Source organism: Leuresthes tenuis, unplaced genomic scaffold (assembly GCF_036924035.1).
Source record: "Leuresthes tenuis unplaced genomic scaffold, fLeuTen1.0.hap1 SCAF_12, whole genome shotgun sequence".
Taxonomy (NCBI): domain Eukaryota; kingdom Metazoa; phylum Chordata; class Actinopteri; order Atheriniformes; family Atherinopsidae; genus Leuresthes; species Leuresthes tenuis.
Genome location: NW_027325366.1, coordinates 14,743,675 through 14,769,038, shown reverse-complemented (window position 1 = coordinate 14,769,038; position 25,364 = coordinate 14,743,675). Strand labels below are relative to the sequence as shown.

Genomic DNA, 25,364 nt, shown 5'->3' with positions numbered 1-25,364 from the left:
TTATAGAGACATCATCAGAATGATCCCTCCTGTGAAGAGACAAACCAAAAGACAAAGATAATACAGTTTGTTCTTTGCTCTTTGCATGTTCTTTTTTCTTCGAATTCATAGATCTATCTATTAATCAGGAAAATAATCAGAGAGTTACTTAAAAGCGCTAACTTTGTGGGGGGGTCATCATACATGCAAGTATAGCTGAATTCACTGCACAGATACGTCAAGCTACTTGAATGTTGATTTTGTCAGATGATGCTGCAGTCATAAAAACTGGATTTTATTACAGCAGAGCGATTGGCAATGCTTCAGGTGACCCCCCCATGTTGACAAACTGTCTTAATGGGCTGCTGTTCTGTTACAATTTTGGGCGCATTTAGCAGTCAAAAGAAACTATATGTAAATGAGAGAAATTTTATTTGGGAATTCGACTGTAAAATATACACTTATGCTTTAGATCTCACAAAAAGATGGAAACAGATTGAACTTTGGAGCATGTACAGGGAACCTCCACCCATAGTTGAGTATATACATACAGGAGTGATTCAAACCGGGTGTTGTAGTTCAGTTTTGAGAATCTGTATTTTGAAAGATTTGCACATTATTTTGTTTACTTATTGTAAAATGACCAGGCAAAAGTTATTTGTTTACAGCAAAAATATGAACAAGTATTCAGGAAAAATACACATTTGCTTCTGCATTGTCACCCTAACATTGGTGGCTCAACACCTCCATAAAATCAGATTTATGCTACAAGATTTTAAGCCTGATTTTCACATACTGTAACAGACTTAATGCGTGAGAGAGATGGCATATAAATACTGGCACAAACCCAGACATGCAGCTAAGTCAAAGATTAGTGAAATAAGAAAAGACTAACAAGACAATTCAACTATCGAGGACACCTGTTGGCCTTGGCGAGCTCTGTTTGGCAGCCCTGAGAGTTTCACCGCCACCTCCAGCCTGTCAGTGTGTTGAGCTGTTAAACAACTGCAATGTATCCTGCTGCCATCTGACTGCATTTATTGAAATGGTCTCTATACAGCATGCTTGCCTTTTGTGACTCTGACTGCTATTCATGTTCTGCACAGCATTCTGCAGCTGCCTCACACGGCAAATGGGACAGAATAACGCTCTGGAAAAAGGAAGTGGCTGCTCTGCTCACCATTGTGCAACTGAATGTTCAGACCTAAAGGTTAAGAAGTGGTGGTGGTGTCGGCAGTGGCGAGACTGCCCGCTCTGCGACACCAGGATTCACACAACAATATGCTTTTCACACTGACCTCTGCCTGGAAAATAGGCTTAATGGCCGCACAGCAGCAGGGCAACTGACTTTGTTTACACACACACACACAGGCACACACCCCTCCAGTGCAGTGTGCAAAGTCACAAAGGCCATCACAGTTTGATGTGCAGTGTGACCACTCGAGCTGACGCACAACCTGTGAACCATTTACGGGTGTAAGTTTGAGGCCAAAGACACACTCTTGAAGAAGTTGTGATTTTGCTGCAGGGCCTCATGGGTAATCTGGTTTGATGGACAGACAGACGCACAGACAGACAGGTGACCAGCGATAACATGTCAGACTAATGCCATGGTGAAAGAGCGAAGGTAGCTATAGTGTCAACTCTGACTTCCCCGTTTAACAAAAACTTGTAATGTCTCTGTCTGGGGTCGACATCGCTGGACAAACACTCTTGAGAATTAAATCCATAAACACAGCACTCCTACATTTCTATTGTGTGTTAACTGTCAGCCAGGAACTGCCCACTACAGTGCACCTGGGAAACCAGCGCCTGGGAACATCAGTCTGCAGTAACGTCCAGGACTTCATTAAAAAGGTCCTGATAGCAGGTGGTTGTGTTGCTGACAAAGTTGGATTATTTCTGAGGAAGTTGCCCAATTTTTTATGAAGTTGACCTAATACCAAAAAAGATTTAGCCCAAATATGGCCCATAAATGGCCTTGAGTGACGCCTGTGCTGCGTTGAGCCAAAGAACCACCCAAAAGTGTCCCAAATCTGCATTTTCTTTGCAAGTGTGGGCCACTTTTGGCCTTTATGTCACTTTTCATAACCTTGTAAAAGCTAGCTTATGACATTTGAGCCACATTTAGTCCACATGACATCGAATGCCGTAACTGATGCATAGTGCCAAAGTAGCCCAGATGAGGCCCAAATATGTCTACTTTCATTGTATTTTTTACAAACACATTAACGTGTTAACATGTTGGCGAGCAGCTGCCTATTTCCTTCTTACTGTCAAATTATTAATAAAACAGAGCACTATTAACTTTAATGTGAAGCCACTTTTCTTTCCACCTGATTAGGCCAACACTTTCTATTTTTTCACTTTCTTTTCTATTTATTTCTAAATGAAAAATGTTCCACATTCATCTTCAGATAGTCTTTAGTTTATTAGATTATTACTAGCATTCTTTTAACCCATTATGACCTGACAGATAATATGCATTTTTATATGTTTACATGTAAAGTATTTTCAAGACACACAATTAACCTTTTCTTTTAAATTAATAAACATGAGGGAAAAGCCAATATGGCAATAAAAGATGAATGTTGAACCTCTCAAGTGGTTTTTACTTCATAGACTAAAAGAAGGCTGGAGATAACTGATTTATATGTTTTACAAAGTACAAATAAACTGATGTAACACTACTAACACTACTAAAATAACTAAGTAAGAAGTTGGAATAATCTACACAGCTTTGTTAAAATCAAAATAAAAAACAAGTTCTACTTTTACAATAGAAAAATAAATAGTGGTGCAGCAATAAGGAAATTACTTCAGGTTTATGCAATATATTTATTTGCCTTCCTTCTCATAGTTAGATGTAATTTCTTAACTAACTCTAGTTACTGGACTTCGCTTTAGCTCTTGTGCCTGAATCGGAGGAATATGGTTTAAATGCTATGAAATCTAGCGGGATGCATACACGTGTTCATGTAGTATTTCAGCTAATCTCTCTTGCAGACAACATGATTCAACTGCTTGTTGGTAAGTACTGCTGCACGTATATATGTTTGTGTGTGTAATCTGAGTGTCGTCTTTCCTGTGGATTAGCAGATTAGCTTTCCTGTCTGATGTAACTGTGACTCACTTCATTAAACCCAGTGTTGAACAGGCTGATGGAAAACATTAGAATTTTAATCAGAACAGCTAGCATCGCTTCTGATTAACAACTAGCTAACCACCAAGAGCACAATGGTGCAAATGGAAGCCATTCAAAGAGATAAAGCATTCATAGGTGTGGGTTTTATATCCCAGTGTGACTCTTACAGGCTGCTGCTGTGCTGACTAATTGTTTCTGCCAGGAGCAGAGTTTGGAAAATGTTGAAAAAGGTTTAAACTCAATATTTTACATAAAGCAAGGCAGTAGAATGTTTCATATTTAATCCCTGGTGTGAGTATAGGGTGGTGACCACCTCTGATCCTTTGCACCTTTTACAATACTGATTTTGACAATTGAATCTCTCACAGGTTTGTATACAGTCTAACTGTTGAAAACTGCAGGAATGCATGTCATTACTTTGCAGAAAATCGGTCCTTAAACCATTTTATTGGATAGGATTTAGACCTGATTAAAGCTTATTAAAACTCATTGTATGAGGACATGAATAACAACATATGTTTAGAGTTGTTGAACAACAATAGAAGATAAAAGAACTCCCTCTGTAGTTATGGTAGAACTCCCTCCCTCTCCAGACAAAATTCCTCCAACAGCTGATAATATGCTGTAATTCTGTTTCCAACAAAGTAGCATTAGCGACACTGCATCCTCAGAGATGCCCTGCTGCACTAGCTCTGTGGTCGTGTCGACCTGATGTGGGATTAGTGTGAACTTTGAGATACTTTGACCAATGAATATCAACATTTTCAATCTGGATATGCTGAAATTAAAACAAACACAGCAAATCATCTTAGAAAGTTGAGTAAAGGTGTTTGGATGCATGTCAGTACCTGGATTATGTTTAGTTCAGACAACACTGTATCACCATGAAAACAGCCTGACCAGAAAGATATGAATTGGAAATTGAACAACAGCTAATGAAGCTTCTGAGAAGTTTCATCAAGAGGAATTGATTTAGTCTCATATTTGATTTAATTTGGCCAAATGCACACACATGTGCAGGATGTAGACTGTAACACCATATTAAAGAGTTCTAACATGTTGCGTTATTTTGTGCTTTATGAAATACTGTTCAGGTTTTGCTTTCATTGTTGGCTTTTCTTGATGGCAGAGGATCCTGCAAACCTTCAGGTTTTTTGTAAACGTGTTGTTTGTTCTGTGAGATGTTGTTATATGTTCTTTTTTTTCGTGTGAAATTTTGTGTTTTTCCAAAGTGTTGTGGCAATTCCTCTTCTATTTTTGTGGCTTTTCATGAAACTTTGCTGTGTTTTTGGCTTAGCCGTTTTTAACCTCAGAGCCACCATAATCCACAATCAACGGTTTTGCCTTAAAAATGATTATACTGTATCTCTGCCTGTTATTCTTTGTTTCTGGTATGACTGTAGATAATATCTAAGATAACGTTATTAAAAATGTAATTCAAGTGGATTAACACTGGATGAAAAAGTTTATTAAAGAGGTATTACAATTCCTTCTATCTATTGGATGGAGACAATGCTCGTGCTAACAATGTCAGCATTGCTTAGCAGTGTGCATGTATAATCATCTTACTGGATGACAACCACAGAAACAATAAGCCATGTTTCCATTGTTCCAGCTTACGTAACACAAACCGCCGTACTTTCTATCAGCCTGGATGCTCAATGAGTCCTTCAGAGTGAGGGACTCCACAGGGAGTGGCGCTGCAAACCTGCCATTAAATACCATCTCACTATGAGGACAGCCTTTCTTTTATTTTTAGTGTTCACATTCAAGTCAATTAAATTAGATTCAATTTTATTTATATTGCGCCAAATTACAACATATGTCATCTCAAGGCACTTGTTGTGCTTACTCTTCACATTCATGATGATCTGGGCACGTGTGTTACCTGTGAGCAGCTCCTTCAGAGTATTATACCAGATGTTTGTGTGTTCTGCAGAGGCGTTGTGCAGGTGCAGTGTGTCCTCCTCCAGCTTCTGCCCTCTCCTCCTGCAGCAGAAGAGAGCCACGCCAAGCACGGGTCCGCCCGACTGCTGGCCCGCTGCTCGCCGCCGCTTCACTTTCACAGCGAACACATCCTGCAGCAGCACCACACCCGGCTGCAGCAGGCTCACTTCACCTGCAGACAGAGTTGACACGCAGCATGTGAGCACAACATGCCAAACAAGACCAAAAGATGGAACAGATATGTCTCATCTGAATGTAGATTAGCTAAGATGCAACTGATGTGTCGAATAGTGATGACGACTTTTATTCTTTAATAAATTAATCACTATGTATTGTCAGCTCTTAAACAGCCACCCCTCTAATTTGACCATATCATATATTATCATTTACTGTACACAAGTAAATTATCACTACCAATGAAAATAAACTGTTGCTGAGGAGTTTGTGGGAGCCACCAGTGTCAGTCAGTAAAACGTAAATACACACATTGCAACTGGTTACATAATCATTCACAGTCTTCATCACTAATGTATTAATCAGTGGAACACACAATGGAACCTGTCACATCAATCAGTATAATCAGTTTTCTGAATTCTGAAATCTGATTGGTCCACGTCAGAATAATCATTCAATCCTCTGAGGATAATGTCAGCAAAGCTCAGTCAGTACACTGAGTTACATAACACTCACATTTTATCCATGACACTCTTATTACAAGCCAAGCTGATACGTTGTAATCGAGTGAACTTGTTGACAGTTTGCCCAAGCGCTTGACGCAAGCAGATCTGCAGAATAAGTACCGGTACATAGAACTCCCAGCTATAAGCCGTCCAGTTTTTGCTGCCCAGCCTCCTTCAAGTTCAAATCATGCCGCATTCCCTGTACCTCAGAATTAGGAAGTTCACATTCTTTATTCTTACTTTTTTCCTTTGGTATCAACAGGAAAATCTCATTAGCAGCCAATAAATTGACCAAAGAAAGAAATTAGCGAATAATTCTCTGCAAATTCTTGATGTTTTATATCCTAACAAGAATATCTGACTCAGAATTGTCAGTCTTTATTTTTCTATTTTTACATTTGATAGTTGGAAATTCTCATTTGTCATTTACCATTTTGGTTAAAAGAAGACCAGGTAAGCAACACAGGGGAACTGACTGATAGTTAAGCTTAGGTTTTATGGAGGTATGTAAAGGAGAAAGTACTATGTGAGTTTTGACTGGATTATCAAGATACCTGCAAGTCTCTAGAATACTTCAGCCTTTTTATCCATAGTGCAGTGTTTTCACAATCTGTTAGTGATGCATTATGTGATTGGGTGATGCAGTGCGATGCAGTAACATATGCTAAGAAAATTGACAAAATTGCGCAATCGACTCAATCAATGACATTGGTGCGCCGTTACAGCCTTAAATAAAAGGTTTATCTAAAGTTAAACACTTTCTTTGTCTGTCTAAGCTGAACTGCAGTGGAAGAACACTTACAAAACAAATTCAGTTTGTTTTCAAAATAACATTAACTTTGCACAATGTATAGCTGATTTATTTGATAGAGTCCAGTACTAACTTAAGATAAGTTTTTTTTTTAAAATAACAGTGTGAAAAGGAGGAATGACTACGATTATAGAATTATAGAGATTTATTCTAGTGGACATACCGACACCTGACTGATGTTTTAAGACCAGTGAAACTGAATCTAATGTCAAAACCAACATTTTTGGATCTATCTATCTGGATCTATCTGGCATTAATAATTTATAAAAGTTCCAGGCATCATTTCCTTCAATAAAACAAACAGCATCAATTGTATGATAGTAAAATAACCCTTTTTAGTTGTATTCTTGCCATGAAAATGGGTTTTATGGTGAATCTAAAACTGACTTTAGGGACAAAGAGTCATGGCAGATGGTAAACATGCATGCTTAGGAAAAAAAAAAACATATCAATCCACTTTAATCATCAAAAATATTTAAATCCACTTACAGCCTTGCTACAGACAGTACACAATATTGTACAAAATACTGATCAGATGATGTAGCCTAAACCAAGGTTGACCTATTCAATGTTTACTTGTCAAAAGTATCTACACCAACACATATTCAAACTTTTTCAAATCATTCACAAGCCAAGTCTATTAAGATTCCTCAATGAGTCCCTCAAATGAGTAGTATAAGAAATAATCAGATTGTATTTTGTTTTGTTTTATGTTGTATTAATCAAATATCAATTACTAATAAATGCAGTAAGGTATGGGTTAAAAGTTCTATACCAGATATAGAATGAAAAAAAAAGCACACTTAAATGGGAATGGTATGCTATAAAGTATGAAAAGATCGATTAAGCTGCTGCTTTGTCAATATTGAGAAACTAACACTGTTCGATAATAACAGCAGTAAAATACACAAGCGAGCACCAGCAACAACCTGGAAGAGAGAGTAAACATCTCAGGGCAGACAGTTACATCAGAAATGGTTATAAATGATAGCTGATTAACCTCCTATCTATGAAACACCCTCCTGCTGTTATCAAACACCAGATACCCCTAACCAACCACCCTTGTCACCCCATAGAGCCCATCCTCCGTATGTCGAGGTCACAGTGTATTTGTGGTGGTGGTCTGTTGCTGTGGCTGCTTCTTAATCCATGCACTGTGTTCAGTTAATGTACATCATGTTATTTCTGTCTGATAAATTAGCACCTATAATGATAAATCTTAACGAAAACAAAGCAGTGCCTTCAGTTTTAAACACCATTACAAGTTTATTTTCAAGTATTTCAACTTGATCTGAATACTTATTTGCTTCTAAAGTGAGAAAAAGAGTCTTTGCCTACATTTCCTACCAAAGCAAAATTGGCATATTGTCTTCCAATTTGTTCAATTGATTGTATATGCAATAGTACTGTCTATAAATTCTACAGTAATATTTTTTCTTAGAGACACTGCAGCAAAAAAAAAAAAAACAGCAATGTTTTTTTATTCACTAAAATGTATGTATTCAGGTGTTATTGCATTTTTAAGGCTGCATCATTAAGTAGTTTGACTGCAGAAAGCCAGAATAACTGGTCTAGTCGGGATTTCAAGAATGGTAGCATACCAGTGGAAGCCTGATTTTTATATATTTTTCTGAACTGATTTTAATGGTGTGCTGCTATAATGATTTTAGCTGGTAATTCTGACACTTATTTACATCTTTTATGATGTGTAACCATGGCAACGGGAAAGTTGTTTACATGTGGGATTAGCTGACTGAGCTTTCCAAAGCCCAAGTGATGTATATCAATAAAGAATACAAACAAAGACACAACAGAAGGTATTAATCTTTAAGAAGGCAGCTTTTCTCAGTCTACAGTACCTTGGAGCTCTTTTTCTATTTTAATCTTGTGGTTTTTGGTGGTTAATGGTACATTTATTGATGAGGAACATCTTTCACCACATTTTATCAATTTTCTTTCCAGAAGCAGATTTGTTTTTCATCAAGTACAGTTTAATAAATGTGTGATCTACACCGCTGAGGAATAAGACCCCAAATCCAGATGATTAAGATCTCTCTTCCAAAATTTCAGACTATACAGGCAGATGGATACTGCAGAAAGAGAGGTAACAATAAAGGATGAAGGGGTTCAGTGCTTGTTAACAACAGACGTTATAATCCTTGACATGTCATTGAAAAGAAGCGTCCCTGAATGTCAGATGTTGAACTGTTGGCTGTGAGTTTCTGTTTCTGTTTTCTACTGAGGGAGTTTACCTGACACTCATAATGACAGCAGGTAACAGCTAAATTGTTGCCAAGCTACAAAACAACACCCCAATCCATTCATGATAATCTTGACAGAGATTTTAACCACACCTTTCTCTGCTACACTTCAACTTTCCAAAAGTTTGTCAACTGATTGTCAAACAACTTTCTTTTAATTAATTTTGACTATGTATTTATGTTTCCTCAGTTATTTATATTGCACTAATGTAATTCCCCTTTGAGGATTAATAAAGTATTATTGAATTTAATTTAATTGAGTTGAACTACACTGAACTGAATTGAATTGAGCTGAATTTGACGTTTTTAGCCCAGTCGTTTTATGTAGCAATGTACTCCATTACATGTTCTGATACCTCTATATATCTGGCAACTATCTGTACATTTGTGCACAAACATGAAAAATGTCCTCTCAGCGAGGTTAGCACCAGAACTATCTTGGCTAGTTTACTGCCATGTGAACAATCTGATTTTGCAAGACAAAAAAAATACCATTTTCAAAAGGTTTGGTTTCAGGACCAAACTCTGTTTGGATCTGGACGATGGGTAAATACACAAAGAAAAATCAGCAATTATCAAAACACCAGTGTCCATGTGTACAGAAGATAACTGAAATATGTGTTTTTTGGTATTTCAGTGAATTTATTTGAGATTAGAACACGCCAATATGGAAACAAAGAGAAACTAAGTTTTATTTTTTATCTATGTGCAAATAGTAGAAAATATTAACTATAAATTACACATATGTTACACTGTTTTTATGTTAAATGCATAATTCTTCATTTAATGTTTTTGTACTTCTGGATGAACTGTAGCCAACTTGATATGAGTAGCAGAGAAGCATCATTATGTTTATAGTCGTCATATATATATCATAAAATATACATATACATACTCCCACTTAAATTCCTTCCAGTCATGTCTTTGGATCCACTAGAAATGTGTGGAGATGTATTTCTCTGCACATACAGTCTTCTTTCTGTTATTCTTTTGTTCTGTTTCGATTGTTCTTGGGATGCAAATTTTTGGACACAGGCTGCGTAGTCAATACCCAATGACAGTGTGTGGGTGCTAGGATTCAAACAATAATCAGTTGAAATCGCTGTCACCTCTCTACACTCACACTTCTTAAGACTTGGTCAAAAGAAAGGGAATATTCAGATAAAATCTGGTGAATCAGCGCCTTACCACAAGTATCACCTTATTCTGAGCACTTTGCTTGCAGAGGAGGGCGAGAGCAGCCAGGCTTGAATTAAGCATTTGTAAAGTAATAACTTTAAGTCAGACACAATTTCCTTTTCGCTGTGGTTTGCTTTGTAATAATTCCTCAGCAATGTAATTTACACATTTATTAAACTGCACTTGATGAAAAAAAATCTGCTTCTGAAAAAAAGATTGATAAAAGGTGGTGAAAGATGTTCCTCAACAATAAATGTACCATTAACCACCAAAAACCACAAGATTAAAATAGGCAAAAAGAGCTCTAAGGTACTGTAGATTGAGAAAAGCTGCCCTTTCTTTGTATTCTTTATCAATATAAAAGCACATTAAATACATCTTGAGAACAGAAGAAGTGGAAATCAAAAAAACTGCACAGACAAAAAGATTTTTTTTTATCCACCTCAATAAAGATGACTCTGATCTGTGCTGACAAAACCTAAAGAGATGCTACTAACACACTCGTTGGTTGCTTCCAGATGGAAGTAAGTTTCCCATCATGACCTCACAACCCACTGTGCCAACATATACACACCCAGTGGCAGTCCAGTCTCATGGTGACCAGGCCATGTGGTCACTGTGGGGAGTTGTGGATCTTAGTTTACATACAAATACACACACACACAAACACACACACAGAGTTGTACTTGCATCACTTGAGAGGACGATTCATCCATTTCCTGGAGACTAAATTATAAACCAAGCCTTCACCATATAAATAAATAATTCATGTCATGGGTTGCTCTTTTTTGTCCCTAAAAGGAGGCGGCTCCTCAGTGTATCTGTTCATTTATATCCTCCACTAAACGAATGATTCAAGCACAAATACAAGCATGGAAAATGCAGAGTTTTTCAGCATCACAACTCTGATCATGTAAACTGCACCATCACCTGGATATGATCAGTTTATTAGAAATGTATCTTTTACAGCCCCTTTACAATCCTCTCTTTAGTCTTAAACATACAAAGAGACTTAACTGTTTGGGAGGGTTTCAGCTCTCTGAAAGAAACAAGGGAATTCCATTCTGAAGCCCTTCTTACACTGGTCAACAAAACCCTGCAAACATCTGCTAACATTTGGCTTTTGAGAGAAAACAGCATTCAGTCGAGCTTTGGAGGACACTGTAGTAGTCGTGGGTATTTTCCTTGTCTGACTACATTTGGCAATGATAGGAACACAAAATTGGGGTGCACGTGCTAATTTTCTATTAATTTTTTTGACAGAAACACAGGTTTACGAAACATAATGTTTCATATGGAAGCTCTGAAGCTGTCAGCAACAATAAAAGAGACTAAATTTGTACTTTTTTCCTGTCCGCAAGACAGTTGGCAGCTAACTCTCAAACCTATTGGGGTGTGTCTCATGTTTGCAGTGCAGTCAACAATCATTTAAAAATGACCTATCTAATTGTCTCAGAAAGTTGTAATTATCAGAAATTGTTGTCCAACACTACAGGATACAGTGTAATGTCTACCCTTCATGCTGTTTTAGCTGACAGGCTTGTCCCCTGAAAGGTAGTGTTTCTACTGGATGTAACTTGTACTTTAGATACAATATCTAGCCAGTTTTTTGAGTGTAGTGAAACTGAAAAAGTTTCATATATTCTGAAAAACTGGTTCACTATTGTTGATGTAAAGTGTGTCCCACACCGCAAGGAGGAAACTGGCATGGACGGAAGATTTTGGAGTTTACGATGAATAAATGAATAACTGACAGTGACACTTTCTTGGTGGTAATGGCTGTGGTAATGGCTGTGCATTTCCAACCACTACTGAAGGCTTTCTTGAGATAAAGAATGAAGCACGGCGATTAATCTATTAAGACGTAAAACCTCCTTCAAAAGGTGTTCTAAAGCCTAATCATGTTTGACAACAACCTCCGAAAACCTGGTTTTCTGAAAAGCATTCGCTAAAACCTAATTTCTCAGCCTTTAAAACAGACAGAAACGGCAAATAAAAAGAGCTTCCATATTCATAGTTTACTGTAAATTATTACCGTTCTCCTTATGAGTTATGACACAATTGACAGTATGCTAGAAGAGTGTTAGCTTCATATATGAAGAGGGTTACACACAAATCTGATTTTATGTAGTGTTGCCATTTTCTGTCAAAGACAAGTGTAAAAGCCGAATGCTTCATTAATTTGCCATATCGTATTCATTGTATTTGACTTTAACATTTTATGACTTGTCTGCCTCATCCAAGAGCTGAAAAAAGAAGCATTTTTCTGTGCATTTCTGCAAGACAGGAGCCACTCAGAGTTTCCTTTTATGGCCACCAATTTAAATTATTTCAGCTATGTTTCTGTCATTCCGCTGGACAGGTCAAACTGCTTTGAAATCCAACTGCTTGTTCCACGTTTTCACATTAAAACATCAAATCAGTTTTCTTTTGCTCCAACTTCAGTTTTGTATTTGTGTTTGAATACAGCATGTAGTTCTTTCATACTGCTTTAGGGATATAAAACACAATTATAAAACACAATAGCTTGGGTTTCACTTTCCTCTGGCATGAAATAAACAATATCAGTTGATCCATTTATATAGAAATATCTCATCGATACACACACATACTCAGCATGCTGACAGGCTGGCTATGTGTTTGTGTGTGTGTGTTAATCTCCTCACACTGAGAGACTCTAATAACCCCCCACGGGCCGAACCAACTGCTCTCTACTACTGCCAACACACACACACCACACACACACTGCTGGCTTAATGACATTAACTTGGATGAAATACAAGAAAACAGATTGGTTTCAGCCACTCACACGCATTGAATTTACACCTTCATCCTGCTTCACTTACCAGTTCTGTCTGAAAAGATTTGAACCAAAAATCTACCAAACAACAGGACATAGCCAAATATTACTGCTGTGACACCAAAATGCAACCACAACATGAGTAAATCAGCATCTGTTGACATGTGAAGGGCCTATCAAAGGGCTCGTTTTCAGTTCTTATATAAACTAAAAGAGCATGTGTTTGTTTTAACAAGCTAGAGATATAGTGATACACAGCGTGAGAGATGGTGGTAGGCCGATACAGTACCTGCAGTCTGTGCTAGGTGAAAGGGTGTGGGCAGAATAGAAGGTTCAGATAACAATCACGTCCCAACTCTCATTCCAGTGAAAAACTGATATTTAATGATGCCATAAAGGATTATGTTGGCCGGGTATTAAAAGGGCCAATTCATCTTTAATTAAGGTAAGTGTTCAGTTTCATTTTAACTTAATAATCTGTTAATCAGCTTTGCAAGATGAAGGTGACATATTTTGCGATAGACATTAGTGTACTGGAGCATCAAACTTTAAAAATGGAGGCAGACTGATGGCGAGGTGGTAAGGAGACATATCACACTGAGGAAAATGCCCTCTGTAGTCCTCACCTTGACTTTTCTGCATGTCTTTCTGCACATTTCATGTCCCTTTATGCTGCATCTGTTTAAAATCATCCCTTCCCCCAAAAAAGCTGCCAATGGCACATGAAATGGACAACAAACCTAATCACCGTGAGTGTGTCCCTGGCATACTCCAATACAGGTCCACAGCCTTTACCTGCAGCATAAATTAATTCACTGGCAATGTGAGAAAACCTCACAATCTTATAATCATGAGAAGGGTTCAAGTGGCAATCAATTATTATCATACTTGAAAAAACAGGGTGATGGTGTCGCATGGAATGAAAAATGGGGTCATTGCATTGGTTGGAATATCTTGAAAGACTAGAGATGCACCAGTAGCAATTTCTGCTTTTTGTTTGTTAATTTCGTTTGAGTTTAAATTTCAATGCTGTGTTTGTATGAAATATTGACTATAAATAACTTTTGCATTTTCTGTCAGTGGATTTATAAAAGGAAACTGTTCAATTTTACCTCAAAGAAGAATTTGAACAATTGCAATTCAACTGGAAAGACATAGTCCCCATTTTTTTACAACAACACATTATTATTATCATTATTTTTATTATTATTATTGGTCCTATTATTATTATATGTTTTTTATCCATCTCAAAACATAAAAGATCACCAGATGTTTTTGGTTTCTACAAACTCTTCATTTTAAAATGAAGCGTAGCAATGTTTACGATAACATTTAGAAAATTAACTAAGATAAAGACAAAACTGCTACCGCCACTACTGCTAGATCTGTTAAGTATTTAAAGAGCCCCTCGAATAAAATCAAGTTTTAACATTGTTAACATGTCCAATGAGGTGCTATTTTTAAGTGTTACAAGACACATCATGAGCGTAATTACCCTATGGAAGAGGATTTCTGCTTTGAAAGGTGAGGTTAGACATCAGTATGTCTGACATATAACATTGGAGGAACTAATCCTGACTACCTTCAGGATGGAGTTGTAGGGCTAATTTTCATGCACTGTGAGGAACCAGTGAAATCAGAAGCTAGCAAGCTATGTGGAGAGGTTAACACAAGCTACTTATCAATTATTTCCGATGCTGTTCCAACCATTTATCTGGAAGACATCTCCAGTATGAGGAGACGTGTAGATCAAATAGTAAGGTTATTTTTCAAATTTCGCATATCGCTGCCCAGGTCTCGTCAGCAGTTCCTATTCTCAAGCTGCGTAGCTCATAGTGTGAGAAGTCCTGCTGACTTGTTGGCTCTTGGGTCTCATTGACTCTCAGTCCAGGGCAGAAGGCCAAGCCGCAGCCACTGGCCAAGGCTTCCTGCCCCTGCAGTTTGCAAAATTTGCTCACAAGAGCAGGACAAAATGATGACAAATTTGAAATATAAAACAGACCGGTTGACTGATCTGCCCGTTTCCTGATAGATAGTTGGAACATCAATTGTTCTTAACCATGCCTCTGTGTCAGGGTACTATTGTGATGTTCTCAGTGTGGCTAACTTGTCTTTTTTTCTTTCTAATGACTGGCTGCATACACTTGGATGGGCCTTTAAAAAGAAGGCCATGTCCTGGACTCCTCTGGCATTCTAAACCAGGCAGTATTGCTTTATTAGATTTTGCTTAGTCATTATTAGCAGGAGTCCTGTTTTCAGTTTTGGCTGTGTCAGTTAGGTTAGTTTGGTCAATTAGTTAGTTAAGTTAGCTAGTTGGGTTAGTTTTATGGGTTTAGAAGTTTTGAGATTAGGGGAGCTGCTCAAGTCCGTAGTTCATAGCATGGCTGCTTTATGGCCCACTCTTGCTTTTGTTTGTATTAAGTAGTATTAACATTATCCAATGTCTACTTAACAACCTCGTCCGTTTTTGCATTTGAAATATATCTTAGAGATAACTCTGCTGTAAAAAGTCTAGTTTGAATAAGAATGTGTTAATTTGTTGAGGTAAAATACTATGCTTATGTGACGTATGGGAAAAAGCAGCGCTTTCCCAGGACTTTTTCATTTTTACTGCATAGTCGTCACATTACGGCTTCTGGTGTTTTCAGACATAAACCATCTAATCAGAATATTCAGTCAGTGCAGCCAATATAATTCATCACATGTTTTGCTACAATTTTGCCAGTATTTTTCAAGTGCTTTAGTTGAGCCTACGGTACTTACTGGACCCAACTGATCAGCTGAGCTCACATACAGATAAAATCATATAGACTCAGGATGTGTGGATGAGACTGACACACATGTTTACCAGAAGTGTGGACTTGGACTTGATTCAGATGACATGGACTCCAGTCATAATTTTAATGACTTCTGACTTGACTCAATAGAGTTATAAATTACATTGAACTCGACTCAGACTTTAACATCAATCCCTTGCGACTTCACTTGGACCTGAGCCTTTTGACTTGAAAATACTTGATATTTCACAGCAAACAAAAAGCTTAAATTGTCTGTTTTTTTATTTTTATTTCTAATACCTTAATCATATCAACTAACTCAAAATTCAAATCAATCAATTTTATTAATTTCCAGTCCGTTTGCACCAACTACCCAGAATTCCCAGATCCAATACAACATACACAACAAGTCACAGAGGAGATGTACAAAGATTACTGGGTCCCAAGTTGAGAAAAATGATACCTTCAGTAATTTCGTTTGCTTACACAAATTGCCAAGTGCTTAACAAGAAGTGAACTGCAGTATGTAAAACGTGCCCGTCAAAAATGACGGACAGGGAGGCAACAACATCCAACTTCGTTTGACATTTGAAACTACTTAAAGAACAGTAAGTCAAGGCAGTCACGGTGATTAGTGGGTAGTTAATGGCAAGGTACAGTTTGATAGAGGAGGCTTTTCATTTTTTAAATTTTTTGTACTCCTGAGTTATAATTATATAAGTGGGTAGTTAACATTAGCTTAATGGCAAAGGACATTTTCTAGCTTGCTAATGTAATAATGGAGGCTTTTAATACACATTTAATACACATTTTTTGTAGTCCTAGGTTATTATTTCTTGTTAAATGCAACCCCAGTGCTATTTTTTTTTCTTTATCATATTCAGTTGCACTTACTGTTTACTTTGGTAAATAAATGCACATTTTAAGAAGCAGTTATTATTTCTGGAAATGATTTATAATTATTCTGAATTTGATATTTGATAAGATATTTAGTCAAATGACTAGTAGTCGAATGACTAAATATCTTAATCATTTAGGCTCGATGTGGGACTCACATCTCTTTACTTGGAACTTGATTGAAGACTTCAATAACTTGAGAATACTTGTGACTTGCAAAACAGTGACTTGTTTTCACCTCTGATATTTACTGCTCACATTGTTTTGAAGCGGAGGTGCGGAGGCATAACTGTTAAAAGGGTGAACTGCAACATGTATAATTTTTTTTTTTTATTCATAAATCATTTCAGGACACATAAAATGGAAAAATTACTTCAATTGGACCATCTTTAACAAAAGAAAAGAAAAACATTGTCCCTCAATAACTTGTGTCTGCAACATTCTAAGTAATGCTTATATATTTTCACACAGTTATCAGCTAACTAGGATTTATGTAGATAAAAAAAGAGGACAGGAATGTGAGAGTGAGCGACCAGTGGTAACAATGTATTTCACTTTTGTGGCCCTTTACTGCAGTCATAATGAAAGGTACACTGTCAACCACATGGACCCAAGCGCACACTCAAAGACAGACATGGACAAATACACATATAAGAGTATTTTGTATTTAATTTTTCTTCTCAAACTCTATTTTCTAGTTTGACAACAGAGAAAGTTTCAGTGTAGAGTGGCTTAGCAAAGTTTATCTCTCATATGAGGGACCCAAATTGTCTTATACTGTGGATATGTGCAAAGGTGTGTGCTCAGATGTCAAGACAATTAAAGTTGTCTCAGCGAGGCAAAACTTCTCCATTACAACACCAGCTGCCTCAACACACACAGAAACACACACACTCTGTCTGTGTTACAGCGGCAGGATTACTGAATGCAATGAACACCCGTCCCCATGGTAACTTACTTGTGGGGTTCTCAGGAATGATGGGGGTCCAGGTCAGTCTGGTTCTCGTGAGTAGGACATCGTGACTCTTCTTCCCCACTTTGAAGATTCCATGCAGCAACACACTCTCACTGACACATCAGAAAATACCAACACACATTTTATCTCAACCAATCAGATGTTATCTACATTTATTTATCAATTAAAGGCGATTTCTGGTATTTTTAAACCTAGACCTTATTTCTGGCATGAAATACGTTTATCTACTCACCGAGAACAGTTTGGTGAGGACAGCTAACGGAGGAATGTCTACACAGGCACTCTACTGGGACTACTTCATCCACACGCCCCCCTGGAGCACAGTTTATTTACTCCTTGCTCTGTGACAGTCAGCTAACTTCACACGGAGTTTGCTACTGCTAGTTTTGTGCAACATGGCAGGATATTTATCAAAGTTTGAAAACGTGAACGACGACTTTGAGTAAGATGGACGTTCTTATCGGAGTGAATGAGCTGTGCTGCAGCCATGCGTGTGGATGAAGTGGTCCCAGTAGAGGTGTGTGTAGAATTCCCTCCGTTAGCTCTCCTATAGCTGCAAGTAGCCACATAAAAGTAGCTACTTTGACTTTCGCCAAACTGTTCTCAGTGAGTAGATAAACGTATTTCATGCCAGAAATAAGGTCTAGGTTTAAAAATACCGGAGCTCCCCTTTAAGTGACTGAGGTCAAGGGAAGAAGACTGTTTTAATTGATTAATCTAATCATTCAGTTCAATGAACGAACTGCTTGAATGGTAATTCTGCCAGATAATAACAAAAAAATGCTAGTTAGACTTAAGCACAGTTCAATAAGGTGGACTAGAAATTTTGTTTTCCAAAAAACATTCAGTAAATTATCACACATGACAAAGGAAAGCATTAAATTCTGGCATTTAAAAGCAACAAATGTTTGGTATTTTTTTTCAAGATAAATCACTAAAAACACACTCCTTGGAGCTAAAGGGGTGAAACTGAATTTCCTCACACTTACACAAACTAACATGCAATTTTGCACTCTAACTTTGTAAAGGTGTGTAATATTTCTCTAACTTAATGTTCAATTAACAGTCATCATTCAGTATTCAAGTGAAGCTTACTAAACAAATAAATAATAAATAACACAAACTGGATGTGTGATCTGATGATGAGGAAACATCAGAGGTTTGCCTGTGTTCCTACCATTCATCCTGAGGGGCACATGAATCAGTGGGGATCATGGTTGGTACAACAAGCTTCTGTGTTAAGCAAGTAATTAAAGTGTATCCATCAAGCTGCTCAGTATCTAACCTAAACTAACTCCAGCTTGATGCTCGATACAGACCACCAGCCTGACTGTGACTGATACATTTCTCAGAGGATTTTCTTTTTGCTGTCAAACACCATAATCAATTAATATAACAATAAATCAATATCACCCATTGCACTGAAACAAAAAATAATGATGCTGAAAAGTCAGTCCACTCATTACATAAACGGCTACACATTGTATGCCTCTTTATGTTCAATGTGAAACTTAATGTATCTTAAAAATTCTGACATTTGTGGAGACACCATTTGTTTCTGGTGATGTGTATTGCCCCTAGAAACTCTCCATTATTCATCAGACATCATACAGTTATGGATGTTTCTTGTAATCTTTCAAAATGGTCTTGAGCAATAGTTCTCCAGGTTTTCTAAAGATCTTTCAAGGTCCAGTCCTTGTACCATTTTCAGGCAGAAATATATTGTTATGCCACTTAACACTGACCTATAAATTATTCAACACTAAAAAAGGCACCTAACTCTCGGGATGAACCAATGTTACGTCTATTGGTATGAGGGTTCAGGCTGTGTTGAAGAATAAAGGTGCTCATATCAACATTGACTTTCAAGTTCGTTAGAATTGTGCAAAGTCAAATTCTTCATACTTACACACCATTAAGTAGTGTAAAGCTTGTGGATTGCAAAAGATACCCCACAACAATTATTTTAGAAAATTATGCCATCAGTGCAATAATATCTATTCACAGTTCAACTTAATTTCATAAGCAGGGACACACGACGAAGTTTGGTGATGAAGATACTACAGATTCTCCAAATAATGTGAGCCACACGTAATCCCTTGTTTCTTTATAGTGCTCTTAAACCCAATGTTTACTATAATTTGTGTTGTGTAGACGGTTTTTATTACTGTTACTTTTGTCTGCGGAAGCTGCAGCTTGTGCCACAATAGGATGGAAACTAAACTGCATTATACAGCTGTAAAGAGTTTATCTCATCTTGAGGTGCTTATGGTTTTCGATAAAAGAAGAGAAATGCATTCTGGGTAGAGGGCTTTTAGTTTTAGTTTTAGCTTGTCGGTGTAAACTCAAGTATTACATTTTTTAAATCTCATTAGTTCTGAACCATGTGGTTTAATAGAGAAACCTCAGGAACTACTCACCTCTCCTCCACCTCCACCTGTCCTTCTTCTTCACGCTTCTCCTCTTCCTCCTCCTTCTTCTCCCCTTTCTTGTCTTCTTTCTTCTTCTTTTTCTTCTTCTTTTTCTTGCTGCCGTCTCTCTGTTCTCCCTTCAGCACCTCCTCGGGCTCCGACATGTTTACTGAATCAATCGACAAACAAACAAACACAACAAAACAAACTCGGCAGTTATTAGTCTGTTCCTCTTTGATAAACATGCAGTAAGCTGATCACGGTGTATTTCCGGGGTCTCGTCGCTATGGTGACAGGCAGCGGCTTTACCGGGCGAACAGCTTGAGCGCGCGGCAGATCCACTGTGTGTTTATCAAAGGGCGTCCGCGCTCCGGTGAGCTTTCAAGCGGGAACGCGCGAACAGTGATTGAATTTATATTTTTTAATAGTTTTATTGCTGTCACTCTTAGTGGTTTGGTTTATTTTTCATCAAGTAATTTGAGATTATGGTTTGTTTTCTTAAAGGGGGATAAAACAGAAAAGTCTGCTCATATCACTTTTATTCTATTAACCCTTTTAAATATAAAATAAGTCCCCAAAACATATGTCTTGTGACAGGATTCAAGTTCCCTTTTGAAGAATATTTCAACTAAAATAAAATAAAGATTAGATACATTTTCTTGCAAGAAAGAAAAAGTTTCTGAAAGCACAAAAACCTGTGTTTGTTGTTGTGTATCGTCCACCTGGCCCTTATTCTGAGTTTCTATCTGAATTCTCAGAGTTTTTATCCCAGTTAGTGCTGAGTACAGATAAAGTCATTGTAGTGGGTGACTTTAATATTCATGTAGATGTTGAAAATGACAGCCTAAATATTAACTTTAATTCTATATTAGACTCTATTGGATTTTCTCAAAGTGTTCACAGACCTACTCACTGCCTTAATCATACCCTAGACCTTGTGCTGACTTATGGCATTGAGAGTGAACAGTTAACAGTGTTCCCTCATAACCCTGTCTTGTCTGACCATTTTTTAATAACTTTTGAATTTACATTACTTGACTACATGGTTTCTGAGAAGAATTCTACATATAGAAGGTGTCTGTCAGAGAATGCTGTAACCAGATTTAAAGAGTTGATTTCATCATCCTTTTCTTCACTGCCATGTGCTGATATGACAGAAGACGGCTACCTAAATTTTACTCCAGTAGAACTTGACTCTCTTGTTGACAGCACTACAGCTTCAATGCGTACAACACTGGACAATGTTGCCCCTCTGAAAAGGAAGGTAATCAGTCAGAAGAGTTTGGCTCCTTGGTATAATTCACAGCTGCGTGCGTTAAAGCAGAGGACAAGAAAGCTAGAGAGACAGTGGCGTTCCTCTAATTTAGAAGAGTCTCAATTAGTCTGGAAAGATAGTTTAATAACGTATAAGAACGCACTTCGTAAAGCTAGAACTGCTTATTATTCATTATTGATAGAAGAGAATAAGAATAATCCCAGGTTTCTTTTCAGCACTGTTGCCAGGCTGACAAAGAGTCCGAGCTCTGTTGAGCCATGTATTCCTTTAACTCTCAGCAGTGATGATTTCATGAGATTCTTCATCAATAAAATTGTTTCTATCAGAGAGAAGATTAATGGAATCCTTCCCATTATTATCACTGATGTATCATCAAGTAGAGCAGCTTTAGAAGTATCTTTCGAACCTGAATTGTATTTAGACAGCTTCTGTCCAGTTGATCTTTCTGAGCTAACAACAGCAATAGTCTCTTCTAAACCATCAACTTGTATGTTAGACCCAATCCCAACCAGACTGTTCAAGGAGGTTTTCCCCTTAATTGACACTTCCATTTTGGATTTGATCAATCGGTCTTTGTTGATAGGATATGTACCTCAGACTTTTAAGGTTGCTGTAATTAAACCTTTACTTAAAAAACCTACTCTTGATTCAGAAGTGTTGGCTAATTATCGACCTATATCCAATCTCCCTTTTTTGTCCAAAGATCTTGAAAAAATAGTTGCAGTTCAACTTTGTGATCATTTACATAGAAATAATCTGTTTGAAGAGTTTCAGTCAGGATTCAGAGTGCATCATAGCACAGAAACGGCACTGGTGAAAGTTACCAATGATCTCCTGTTAGCTTCTGATAGCGGACTTGTTTCTGTGCTTGTCCTGTTGGATCTCAGTGCTGCATTTGATACGATCGATCACAGCATTCTGTTACAGAGACTTGAACATGTTATTGGGATTAAAGGAACGGCATTAGGCTGGTTTAAGTCATATTTATCTGATAGATTCCAGTTTGTTCTTGTAAATGAAGAATCTTCCTCACACGTTGGAGTAAGTCATGGAGTTCCTCAGGGTTCTGTGCTTGGACCGATTCTTTTTACTTTATACATGCTTCCATTAGGTAACATTATCAGACAGCATGGCATAAATTTCCATTGTTATGCTGATGATACTCAGCTGTACTTATCTATGAAACCAGATGAAACCTACAGGTTGGTCAGACTACAAGCCTGTCTTAAAGACATAAAGACCTGGATGACTCAGAACTGTCTGCTTTTAAATTCAGACAAAACTGAAGTTGTTCTCTTTGGACCTGAGCGCTTCAGGGAGATTGTCTAGTTATATAGTTACTCTAGATGGTATTTCCTTGGCTTCTAGTTCTACAGTGAGGAACCTTGGAGTTATTTTTGACCAGAATTTATCATTTGACGCACATATAAAACTGGTTTCTAGGACTGCCTTCTTTCACCTTCGTAATATTGCTAAAATCAGGAACATCCTGTCTCAGGGTGATGCAGAGAAACTAGTCCATGCATTTGTTACTTCAAGATTGGACTACTGTAATTCCTTATTATTGGGCTGTCCCACATATTCTCTGAAAAGCCTCCAGCTGATCCAAAATGCTGCAGCCAGAGTTCTGATGAGAACTAACAGGAGAGATCATGTTTCTCCAGTTTTAGCTTCTCTTCATTGGCTCCCTGTTAAATTCAGAATAGAATTTAAGATTCTTCTTCTCACATATAAAGTTCTTAATGACCGAGCTCCATCATATCTTAAAGATTTAATTGTAAGATATTTTCCTAACAGAGCACTTCGCTCCCAAACTGCAGGTTTACTTGTTGTTCCTAGAGTTTCTAAAAGTAGAATGGGAGGTAGAGCCTTCAGTTATCAGGCCCCTCTCTTGTGGAATAAGCTGCCAGTAAATGTCCGGGAAGCAGACACCCTTTCCACTTTTAAGATTAGGCTTAAAACTTTTCTTTTCGATAAAGCTTATAGTTAGGGATGGCTCAGGTAATCCTGAAACATCCCATAGTTAAGCTGCTATAGGCTTAGACTGCTGGGGGACCTCATCTGTCACACCTTTCCTCACTTTGCTCTCTTTTTCCCCCTGTTTAATTTCACAATTGATTTTATGTACATGTGACATTATTGTGATTATTAACCTATGTTTCCCTGTTCCAACAGATATCCTTTGAATGGCGTTATGGTGTTTTTCCCCCCTCTTTTCCCTCTTTTCTGTCTTCTCAAACCCCAGCTGGTCGAGGCGGATGGCCACCCTTCCTGAGTCTGGTTCTGCCAGAGGTTTCTTCCTGTTAAAAGGGAGTCGTTCCTTTCCACAGTCGCCACAGGCACGCTCAGGACGGGAGATTGGACTGAAGACACGTTTCGGTGCAATCTGTTGGTTTCCTTAGCTAGGATATAAATTTTTTGAATTGGCTCTATAAGAATTAATTGGATCATGATTACAATGAATTGAATTCCAATTGGCTTGAATTGGACTATATTACTTAAGTGCCTTGAGATGACAATTGTTGTAATCTGGCGCTATATAAATAAAATTGAATTGAATTGAATTGAACTATTTTGAGTTTTTTTAAGTGGTCTTGTCTGGCATACTCATGAGTAATTTGTACCTTCAGATCAATTTCTGCTTGGAAAAGCAGGGAGGAATTCTTATGGTGGAGCCAAGCTAAGCTAACACTTAGTGAGAGCAGGGACAAAAGAAGAGTGAATTTTTACCATTCAAAACAACTCAAACCTCAAACATTTCATAGCAATTCAAGGAACACTGCAAAGTAGAAAATAGTTCCTTTTGCATCACATTGTTGCTTTCTATTTCCTCAACTGAACAGCAGCCATGTTGCTCCAGGAATCTTGCTACTGATCAGCTGTATGTTTATATTTATGCGTTTGGCAGATGCTTTTATCCAAAGCGACTTACAAATGAGTATATAACAATGCAGCTAACATCAAAGCTAATAATAAGCTACATAGAAGGATAACCACTTGTCAGTCTCTGTCAGAGGTCAGCGTAGAAATAGAGTGCAGGCACAGAGGGAAGTACAGAACGAGAATGTGCAGTAGAGGGTGTACGGAAGTACAGAGTAAGTACTGGGGTAGGAGATACTCTCTGATGTGCTAGGTCTTCAAGAGTTTCTTGAAGATTAATAGGGATGCCCCAGTTCTGGTAGCGCTTGGTAGGTCATTGTGGAACGGCACATGAAAAGAGTCTGGATTTTGCACTGCTATGACAATCCTTTGACGACTGATGGAGTCGTGACATTACCCATTGCAAGAACTTTCAAGTAGATGGGAGACATTCCATTAAGCATTTTGTAGACTAACATCAGTTACTTGAATTTGATGCAAGTGGCTATGGGTAGCCAGTGGGGCTCAACAAACAGAGGGGTGACGTGTGCTTTTGTAGGCTGATTGAAGACCAGGCACGCCGTTGAGTTATGGACCATCTGTAGAGGTTTCGCAACATAGGCCGGGAGACCAGTTCAGAAGGTGCTGCAGTAGTCAAGGCAGGAGATGACCATAGAACGCACCAGGAGCTGGGTGGCATATTGGGTTAGGTATGGCCTGCTCTTTCTTATGTTTAACAATGCGAAGCAGTACAGTCAAGCAACAGAGGCAACATGATCAGTCAAGGTCAGTTGGTTATCAATCATGACACCCAAGTTTCTAGCTACCTTTGACAGAGCAAGAGATAGGGATTCAGTTTGGATGCATATGTTGTGGTGTATTGTTGGTTTGGCTGGGAAGACTAATAATTCAGTTTTTGAGAGGTTTAGTTGGAGGTGATGGGCTTTCATCCATGTCGATATGTCAGAGAGACATTCTGAGGTTTGTGCTAAGACCGTGTGGTCGTCAGGTGTCAATGACAGAGCTGGGAATTGTCAGCATAGCAGTGGTATGTGAAGCCATGTGATCGGATGATCTGGCCCAGTGAGGTGGTGTATATGGCAAAGAGAAGAGGTCCCAGTACTGAGCCTAGGGGGACCCCTGTGGCGAGGTGGTGCACTGCAGAAGTGGGACCAAGCCAGGATACATTGAATGACCAACCAGTGAGGTACGATTCAAACCAGGAGTGTGCTTTCCCAGTGATGTCCATGCTGGAGAGTATGGACCAAAGGATATCGTGGTTGATAGTGTCAAATGCAGCCGATAAATCGAGCAGGATAAGTACTGAGGACTTAGTTGTCACTCTGACTTCTTTTCAGTTCAGTTC

At 38.0% G+C, this 25,364-nt stretch overlaps 1 protein-coding gene across 1 annotated transcript in view; it reads right to left on the bottom strand.

Annotated features, from left to right (window-relative positions):
* The window catches only part of cerkl (CERK like autophagy regulator), a 45,462-nt gene extending 25,241 nt beyond the window's left edge, over positions 1-20,221 (bottom strand). Inside the window, exons 1-3 of the mRNA XM_072396573.1 lie at positions 19,873-20,221; positions 17,435-17,544; positions 5,013-5,243 (exon numbers count right to left, since the gene is read on the bottom strand). Coding sequence (XP_072252674.1) covers positions 5,013-5,243; positions 17,435-17,544; positions 19,873-20,108 — 577 coding nt within the window. The 5' untranslated portion in view covers positions 20,109-20,221. The remainder of the gene's footprint in view (positions 1-5,012; positions 5,244-17,434; positions 17,545-19,872) is intronic.
* Positions 20,222-25,364: the final 5,143 nt, after the last annotated feature.